General features: G+C 40.8%; 1 protein-coding gene across 1 annotated transcript; it reads left to right on the top strand.

Annotated features, from left to right (window-relative positions):
* The first annotated feature begins 7,742 nt into the window (after positions 1-7,742).
* LOC137561230 (cocaine- and amphetamine-regulated transcript protein-like) lies at positions 7,743-9,731 on the top strand. The gene is made up of 3 exons (XM_068272495.1): positions 7,743-7,962; positions 8,183-8,260; positions 9,280-9,731. Exons 1-3 carry the CDS (start codon positions 7,822-7,824, stop codon positions 9,385-9,387), a joined length of 327 nt encoding a protein of 108 aa, XP_068128596.1. The 5' UTR covers positions 7,743-7,821; the 3' UTR covers positions 9,388-9,731.
* The last annotated feature ends 222 nt before the right edge of the window (positions 9,732-9,953 follow it).

The following is a 9,953-nucleotide window of genomic DNA, read 5'->3' as shown; positions in this document are numbered from 1 at the left end:
AACAAATGGATCAACTTACCTTTCTCTCTACACCCCCTCCAGCATCTGTCATCAGCAGAGCAGTTAGGCATACTATCTAACAGTAGGTAAGATTAGATTCCAGTGCCAGTATTCCCAGCACTATAAGAAGTTGGAACACCTTAGCACAACAAGCTTTAAAAGACATATTACTCTGAAAGGACTGACTTTTTAAAACGTGTTTCTGAAAAATAAGTAGCATTCATAAAACACAACGGATGACTAAGGTACATTTTTAATACATGCCTAAGATATACTGCTCAATAAGATCTCTAGTCTCTTCCAGATTCCTCCGACTATAAAGGGCTATTCCCTGTCTGCTAAAGAAATATGGATTTAACTTACAGAATATTATATCTTTTGTTACTAACTTCTTGGACTAATGTGCCTCATATATCCAGTGTTTGTTCTTCTGTATAAATTATTTAAATTAAATAATAAAATGTCACCCCTGTCCCCATAACTGGTGGCAGTGACTCTGGCATAAAATGACTTCTCAGAATGTGCTCCTGTAATGTGCTAACCTGTGCATGCATGTCTATATGGTGATATTGTATTCTAGAGTGGTGGTAGACAAATCTGTGCTTTGGCATCAGAGGTCTGTACCTAGCAGCCACTACTGTGTTTACTGTTGTAATTAATTTGATGCGGGACATATAACAATTGGAACATTTTATTTGATTGAGTTTGGTGACTATCTTACGATAACACATGAATTTCAACTTTAGATGCTGTAGATGGGGGATGCTTTAGGTCCACTGGAAGTGGCTACCTTAAAAAGCAATAAGGTGCTGCTATGCAGCTGACTGCTGCTGAGCCTGCCAGTTTCTAAGGAAAGGCAACACAGTGGAAGGTGAAATTGGGTTACCTTTGTTAATAGCCTTTGTTAATGGAAATCTGAGATAAACCAAGTGTATACATTTATATTTTACCTGGGGCTTCCTCCAGCCCCCTGTAGTCCGTCGCTGTCCTGAGTGTCCTACTGCGACCAGCCATGCAGTGGAGCTCAAATGGGAAAGTTGGGAAATTACTGGGCACACTGGAGTGGATAGAGGGGATCGAGAGAATGGCAATCAAGCAGACAAACTACAGGGGGCTGGAATAAGCAATTGTCAATTCTTGCATTGCATGATTACATACCGTTATAGATTCCACCTCATTACAATCCTCCGCCACTCACACAAACTCCTCCTCTTTTTTATTTTTTATTTTCTAAAGACACTGTAACCCTCCAAAATTGCCATCTAGTCATGGCTATCATCCATCCACATCTCTGTTACTCCTACATTATCATTGTCTTTATCTTTCAACAGCAACTCAAGTTTATCCAATTTATTTGAAAGTTTGCTACCATTGGTTAGCATACATTAAATGTCATAGCCACCACACTTTACTTTTTTTGTAGCACTTTCTGGAGCAGTAGAAGGTTCAATTACCCCTATAATCCCAGGTTTGCATTGTCTATTTATTCTCGCTAGTACACCCTAAACTCTCCCTCCTCCCCCCAGGTCCTAGTTTAAAATTTCACCTTTTCACCATCTTCTCCCCCAGCACAGCTGCAACCTCCCTATTTAGGTGCAGACTATCCCTACTGTAGAGTCTGCAGCCAGCTGAAAACTAAGCCCAGTTTTCCAATAACCTAAACCCTTCCTTCCTGCACCAACGTCTAGGGGTCCGCGCTGGGCTAGATGCAAAACAAATTAAAAATGACATTCACAGGCCCAATATAATAACTGTTCAGGCCAATTTTGGCCTGCAGGGCATAGTTTGACATCCCTGGCTAACACGGGCATCATGTGTTTCTTAACGATATCTATAATTTGACAAAGTCCTCCCACGCATGCTCAGGTTTAGGTACTCCCGGGATTTTAGAAACACAATAGCCAAGTTCTAAGTATGTTGTGTATAGTACATTATTTGGATAGCTTAACAAATAACCACCGTTTCCACCCTAATTCAACCTAATTTATTTTCTGGAAAACGCTCACCATCTAAAACAACTTAAAGAGACACTGAAGCAAAAAAAAATGATGATATTATGATTTGTATGTGTAGTACAGCTAAGAAATAAAACATTAAGATCAGATACATCAGTGTAATTGTTTCCAGTACAGGAAGAGTTGAGAAACTCCAGTTGTTATCTCTATGCAAACAAGCCATTAAGCTCTCCGACTAAGTTAGTCGTGGAGAGGGCTGTTATCTGACTTTTATTATCTCAACTGATCCTGGACTATTTACTTTTCCTCTGCTAGAGGAGAGGTCATTACTTCACAGACTGCTCTGAAAGAATCATTTTGAATGCTGAGTGTTGAGTAATCTGCACATATTATAGAATGATGCAATGTTAGAAAAAACACTATATACCTGAAAATAAAAGTATGAGAATATTTTCTTTGCTGCTAATCTTCTAGTAATTATTCATAGTACACAACCAATTCACTATATCATATTTTTTTTTCGTCGTAGTGTCTCTTTAAAGGACCCAGTAAAACAATATTGAGGGGATATTCCTGATGTGCTAACCATCACTTTTAAAGTGTTAATTCAGCTCCTTTACTAACCTAATAAGCTTCCTAACATCATAGCTCCCAATAAAGAGGGACTTGTCCCTTTTTCGGAGGGACAAGTCCCTCTTTGGAAACCAAATCACTGATTGTAAGGCTTGGTGGTGTATTCTCCACAGTCAGCATGCAACGCATGAGCTGGCGTGGAGGAGGTACACACACTAGCACCAGGAAACAGGCTATCCCTAGTATAGTGGAGGGGAGGACTGACTCCAATAGGAGATTGTGGCGCACAGAGCCGGTGCAGATCTGACAGCCACAAACAATGCTTTCGTTATAACGTCTCAGCGCAAAGTAGCGCTGAGCGCACAAACCAGAACTGAGGAGATCAGGACAGGTAGACAGAATGAACGCTTGCTAGCTAGCGGCTACTTAGCGACAGCAAGCGTCCAAAACCAGACAGACTGGAATGAGGCAGCCAATGCGCTGCGGCGATGGCGTGCCTCACAAAGACAGGACAGGACAGTCAGGAAACAGCAGGATTAAGATAGATGAACGTAACACAGATAAATATACAATAAGTATGTTTTCCTAGCGTATTACAATTACAGCTATCAATGAAACTATTTGTAACTTCTGACTAACATATGTATATATCGGCAATGAACCGATATATGACATAAGCAGGAACGCTGACTAGGACTGGAGTAATACAGGGAACAGGACTCAGAAGGATTCGCTATCTCTTCGCAGAGATGAACGCAACCCACCAACGGTAACAGAACAGGATTCAGAAGGATTCGTTATCTCTTCGCAGAGATGAACGCAATCCACAAACAGTAACAGAACAGGATTCAGAAGGATTCGTTATCTCTTCGCAGAGATGAACGCAATCCACAAACAGAACCAGGAGCAGGGTAACTACCTCAGCACGGGTGGTCACGGTACGCGCAACCTACCAAAACGTGCTGGAAAGCTGACTAACTGCACACAGGATATAAACAGTTCGTGTACGTATACATCAGCGACACTGATGTATTAACGTAACACAAATACAAGGAAAATAATAAACGTGCTGGTATGCATATATATTGGCAATGAACCAATATATGATGCAAAGACCAGCAAAGTATCTTTATAACAAGAAACACGATCGGGGGCTAAAGCGACAGCAAGACTGGCTTACACTGAAGCTATGAAAACCCAAGGAAACCCTGCAGGAAGCAGATCTTTATACTGAGGTCATCCAATGGGAGCAGACATGCAGATTCCCACACAGGTGAATGATAATCAGTCACAAGCTGACAGCAGGGAAAGACAGACAAAGTTATGCAGCTTGCATGGAAATAGATCAGAACTGCCTGAGCTGCAGCACTACTACTTCCAGTAATAGCTGCTGCAGCAGCGATCATTACACTGATGTCCCACTTTTCTCTCATTTGTCCTTCTTTCAGGACTCATGTAAAGATCTATGTAAACATATGTGTTTTCCTACTGAAAAATGTGTTTAATGGATGCTAAACATTATTTCTATCAGTAAAATTGATATATTGCTCATTTTAAAATGTTAACATGACGGAGAACTAATGATGATAAAGAGGACCGGTGTAGTCTGAATTATAAAAATACATATTTTGCTTCTTAATGCTTTCGGTATCACTGACTAGGGAGCATGATTAGGGGTGTGGCAGGGGCCTGTTTGAAAGTGTCCCTCTTTCCAATTTCAAAAAGTTGGGAGGTATGCTAACATGGAAAATGTCACAATATTGAAGCAGTTTGAGGCATCCCACCTCATGAGTCTCAGAGAAGCCCTGAATAATTTAAAGGAAATATGTAATAACGAAAAAACTGCCCCTGGGGGGCCTCTGGATCCTAATGAGGCTTCACCCTTCCGAATCCAGCACTGACAGCCCCCTAACACCACGTGCAGCAATATCTCCAATCTACGCTCCTGAGCATCCGCAGTATCAGCTTTCTTATCCGGCTCAGGCGGAAATAGCCAGGCCCAATCAGGTCTGCTCGACTCACGCCTGTGCAGTAGAGCGGACTCCGCCTTAGCTGATCTGAAAGCTGATACGGTGCCTGTGCAGGAGTGCAGATTAGAAATATTGCCATGCACTACTGGTTGTTGTCGGGGGATTTTTGGGGGAGCCAACACTGGCTCTCCGAGGCTTATAAGGATAGGGGAAGCCTCATTAGTATCCTGAGGCTTCTCCCTCTTGAGGTAAGTACCCCTTGGGGGCACTTTTTTTTTACTTACAGGTTCAAGTGAATCCCTATGTTCCTCATAGTTTTTGAAGAGCTGAGAGGAGCATGCGAGGGTGCCCTTTATTCAGCATATAAAGGATGCTGTTTGCCTGTAAGAAAGAATAGATTGCTTGTTTTTATTTTTTCTTCTTTATATATCTTTCATCAACCAGTATTAGCTCTGTTGAGCTGAGATACCTCCATGCCCAGCAGGTGGAGGGAATCTCATAACACCAGGACTAGGAGAATTTGTACAGCAGCAATAAATACTGCTTATGGCATCACCCATTTTTACTCCACATCGCAAGTTATTATAAAGCTCTACCAGTGCTAAAAGCTAGTAAAAGCGTGATATTAAGACTAAGATGACAAATCATTATTCACTGTCTTATCTCTCTGTTATCCGAGCCTGAACTGAAAATAAAGTAGTGAACAAAATTGCTCATTTTTACAATATTACTTTATAAATAATTTAGTTAGTGTTTGCCCATTGTAACATCTTTAGTCCTGTCAGGTGCAGCTCTGCAGGATGTTTGTTTACTGTGAGAACTAAAGCTATTGAAAATAATATATGGTCTCCCAGAATACCCTGGGAGGAGAATTAGCATATGTAAACAACCTAGGCTATGACATCACTGGGAGGGCAGGACTGCATACCAGTATATATCAATATATAGATATAGGAAGTGTTGATGATGCTGAAACCAGGATACTTAGTGTAAAAGTGGGTATGCTGAATAATTTATTACAATGTACTATATCTCCCTACGGCGCCTCTTCAGTGGGACTTTTTGGTTAAGCCAGGGAGATGAATGCTGAATTTTCTAGCAGGGTAAATCTTCATTATATTTTTAAAGGACAACAGAAGGAAAAAAGGAATATGGAGGCTGCCATATGTCTTTCCTTTTAAACAATAGCAGTTGCCTGGCAACCCTGATGATCTATTTGGCTTGGCTGCAGTAGTGTCTGAATAATAATAATACCAGTAACATCTACTGCATGCTTGTTCATGGTCTATGGCTAAAATGATTAGGGTATTAGAGGCATTGTATCAGCAGTGGCAGCTCCAGCTTCAAAGTTTTTGGGAGGGAGGCAAAAGGGGGTGCGGTGGCTGGCTGGTGGGGCCCATTTAGGTGATCAAAATCGATGTTTGTATGGCGAGTTTTAGATATTTATTGCCTAACTCAGGTAATAAAATGAAGGCTAACTAGTTCAGCAATGATAGGAACTAAATGTAAACATCACAAACAGAACTAAGATGCTTTTGAGCAGAGCACATTGTCCAAATGATGGGGCTATTATTAAAGAAAAGTTACCTACAGATGTACTGTGCTAGTTTTCTGGCATGCTTTAATCCTTACTTGCTAACAAGCTGCTCCTGTGTGGACAGATCACAGACAAATCATTCCAGCCCCCAGCCTGTGTCTCATGACTCTACAAGCAAGGGGAGGGGAAGAGGCAGGAGGGAGACTAACACTGTGTGTGTAATTGTTATCTTAATATCTGAGCATTGCTGGAGACTAGAGCTTGTATTTTACAGACAGAATTATATCCTGATTCAAAACTTCCTGTCTGTAAAATACAAGCTCTAATGTATTGGCTAATTTAATAGAAAAACAGTAAGCTTTAAGCTTGTAAGCCTTCTTCAGACTTTATTCCTGATGTATGACAATGTTAGAACATACAATCAGAAGACGGTAGAGAGATTTTTTTTTGCAAATATAAGTGTCATCCAGATACATTAATTACAAGGGATCTTGCAAGGATTGTGAGGTATGTATGGCAAATAGATAAGACCCTCGGATTACTTAACGCCTACATAGACATAGACATGAAGAGTTTTCATTACAGGCCCTATACTGTTAATTGCACGCTGCTGGAGTCTGGAAACAGTTAACTGTATGTTGTGCAGGGGGGGGGCACTCAGGGAGGGCACAGTGATTCCCACGGGGGGCCAGTGCCAGGATGCCCCAGTGCAGTGCCACTCATGTCAGCAGGACAGCCAGGCAATTTGCATTGTTTAAAAGGTAATAAATATGGCAATACATAGCGTGTTTCCAACCACTCGCTTCATCCATATATCCCTACCAAAATTAGTATCTCATTTTCACAAGTGTATAGTAATATAAACTAAAGTAGATTACAATGACTTTGGAACCCCTTTGTTTTTGATGACTTAGTACATGCTATTGTCTCCTGGATTTGATTGTTTTCCTCTTTCAATTGAGAGCACTATAATTACAAGATGTAAATGTAAATGACTGATAACCCTAATAAAGAAATAACAGGAATGCAGCTGTACAGTGGGGGGGGGGGGGGGGGGGGGGGCAGGGGGGGGGGGCAGAGCCAGATCATCCACAAGGCAAACCTAGGCAGTTGTCTAGGGCTTGGAGAGAGTCTAGGGGCCTGATGCATGCTAACCACCACCAAATCATACTATAAAAGCCAGGTGACCATCAGTGGTGGGCAAAAAGTGTGATCTTGCCTAGGGCGCCATTTCATCCTCATCCATTCCTGGCATAGGGCAATCTGCTGCTCAGAAATAATATTCTATCAGACACGTTTCAGTTGCAGGTCTTCATGATGGGTGTTATAGTCACCTGATCTCCATTGTATTTATTTCTCAAATGTATAGCTCAAATTTGTAGTAGACTGAATCCATTTTTATCCATTTCAGCCAAAATAAGTAATCTATAGCTGATCTCCTAACTGCAGCCTGAGCTCCCTGAAGGATCTTGGAATAGTGTTTATTGGCATTGCTGTTAACTTATGAAGTCAGGAACAGATCCATAGAAAGTGTTTTGCCTTAGCAGCAGAAGACGTGCAAAGTATTGATTGGTTTGTGTGAACCCTATTGGAGGGCTCATGGATGTATCAGTGCTTAAACAGCGAATAGCCCTTTTGTGCTGCTTCCAGAGCCCGATTGAGCTCACACAACGGGAGGGGCTGTGCGAGTTTAAAAGCAACTTGTGGGGGGAATGGGAGTCATCACCCGAGAAGTGAGGGGAAGAGACGAGCTCTGCCTGTGCCGGGCGTTACACAGTTCAGCACCATGAACAGCGCCTCAGTCTTCTTCAAGCTACTCTGTGCCAGTGTCCTCCTCTGCTGCCTCTGCCACGGCCAGTCTTCGAGGGAAATGTCCTCAGAAGATTTCGATGCCAAGAAAATCCCCTCATCCTCCGAAAAAGAACTGGTTAGTTTCTTCTGCTTGCTCGGCATGCTGTATGTAGTAATGCTATTCCAGACACTTTAGGTAGTTGCATACCTTCTTCTGCATTGCTTTCCCGTGAGTAGGAGGAAATAATTGTATCACTTGTGTAATGAAAATGTTTTTTTAAAGTCTGTTTGGGAGAGGTTTCTGGTTGTTTCACTAGTGTTACATTCTGCCCTTTGTACTATGTGTTGTTCTCCAGGTAGAGGCAATGGAGGAGCTGTTGGGAAAATTTCAGGACAGGTATCCTACCTATCAGAAGAGAGCTCAGATTCCACTGGTGAGATTTTTTTTTTAGATACAAAAACCGAGAGTATAAACACACATGTACACACACACTGGTTATACATTGTTTTTGGCATAACATTCATGATAAAATGTGTATCACTGATTTCATTTTCACTTTCCTTATTTCTTACTAACTTTAAATGAAATATATATATATATATATATATATATATATATATATATATATATATATATATATATATATGTATTATGTATATATATATATATATATATATATATATATATATCACTAACATCTTCCGCAGTGCTGTACAGAGTATATTGTCTTGTCACTTAACTGTCCCTCACAATATAATCCGTACCATACATATGCCTATGTATGTATCATGTAGTGTATCATGTAGTGCATGTAACATAGTCTAGGGCCAATTTTAAGTGGAAGCCAAGTAACGTATCTGTATGTTATTGGGGTGTGGAAGGAAACCAGAGTGCCCAAGGGGAACCCACTTAGACACGCGGAGAACATACAACCTCCTTGCAGATAGTGTCCTGGCTAGGATTCAAAGTTATCAAATTACAAAGAGAGAGAGAGAGAGAGAGAGAGAGAGAGGGAGAGAGAGAGAGAGAGAGAGAGAGAGAGAGAGAAGAGAGAGAGAGAGAGAGAGAGAGAGAGAGAGAGATCATTAACACATCAAGAACTTTATTTAGTGCTCAGTTCTGCAAATTGTGCCGGCGTGAATAAACAAAGATTGGTAATATTGATGGCTCCAGTAATACTAATAATAACAGTAATCGTCCTCAATAGTCACCTACTTAAGAGGTCATTGTGAAGCTAGGCTGTGTTTTGATACCTTTTACTCATAGCCATTCATATAACCGGATGGCCTTTAACATTATTATTCTCTACTAATATTTTTTGTCAGTAGGTGACAAACAGGTGTGACATTTATCAGAAGAGAAATGTACTCTGGCAGGAAATGTATAGGGGTATTTTGTGCTGGCCAGTTTAATAAACTTGCTGTTGTGTGATTCTTCTGTCCCTCTGCCCAGTGTGACATAGGAGAGAGATGTGCAGTGAAGCAAGGTCCCAGGATTGGCAAGCTGTGCGACTGCTCCCGCGGATCATCCTGCAATTCTTTCCTGCTCAAGTGCATATGATGAGAGCAACTATCATGTGCAGTCCTTGTGTTTACAGACCATATAGTGCTAACCTTCGTTAACAGATCAGCGACTCCATTGCTTGCCTACCAATCCTCTTTCATTTAGAGCAAGCTCATGATATATCAGTTACCAAGAAAGTTCTTCTTATCTCCAGTGCACTAGCGGCAAGATACTGATGTTTTACTAGTTTCAACACAAACTAGGGTTTTCTTCTGTTTCATACTCTTTTATGTTAAACACAGTATATTTTTGTCTTAGACTGTGAACTTTTATTTACTATATTTCACTTACCTTGTTACTTTGACATATATATGCACTTTCAGAATCATCTAAATAAACAATTCACTATAAGTAAATTGCATTGGTTTTAGTTATTGGATATGTATATGTTCTGTATTTTATTTATTATTGCTTTCACTCCATGCATATTTGTATGTATGCAGTGACTCTGCATTATCCCACTACTGGTTTTCAGACATGTGGTACTGTATGTAAAATTGCTATGTCAGTTTTAGGCTCATATGGATAGGATGCATTAAAGTGGACCTGAACTCTTGCATTGG

This window comes from Hyperolius riggenbachi, chromosome 3 (assembly GCF_040937935.1).
Source record: "Hyperolius riggenbachi isolate aHypRig1 chromosome 3, aHypRig1.pri, whole genome shotgun sequence".
Classification (NCBI taxonomy): domain Eukaryota; kingdom Metazoa; phylum Chordata; class Amphibia; order Anura; family Hyperoliidae; genus Hyperolius; species Hyperolius riggenbachi.
The sequence above is the reverse complement of the archived record's forward strand: the minus strand, read 5'-3'. Positions and strand labels throughout refer to the sequence as shown.

Excerpts from the sequence above, each read along its gene's own strand:
- LOC137561230 (XM_068272495.1), top strand. The coding sequence starts at position 7,822 with ATGAACAGCGCCTCAGTCTTCTTCAAGCTACTCTGTGCCAGTGTCCTC. Across the intron at positions 7,963-8,182 it reads CATCCTCCGAAAAAGAACTG|GTAGAGGCAATGGAGGAGCT; the intron begins GTTAGTTTCTTC and ends GTTGTTCTCCAG. Across the intron at positions 8,261-9,279 it reads AGAGAGCTCAGATTCCACTG|TGTGACATAGGAGAGAGATG; the intron begins GTGAGATTTTTT and ends CCCTCTGCCCAG.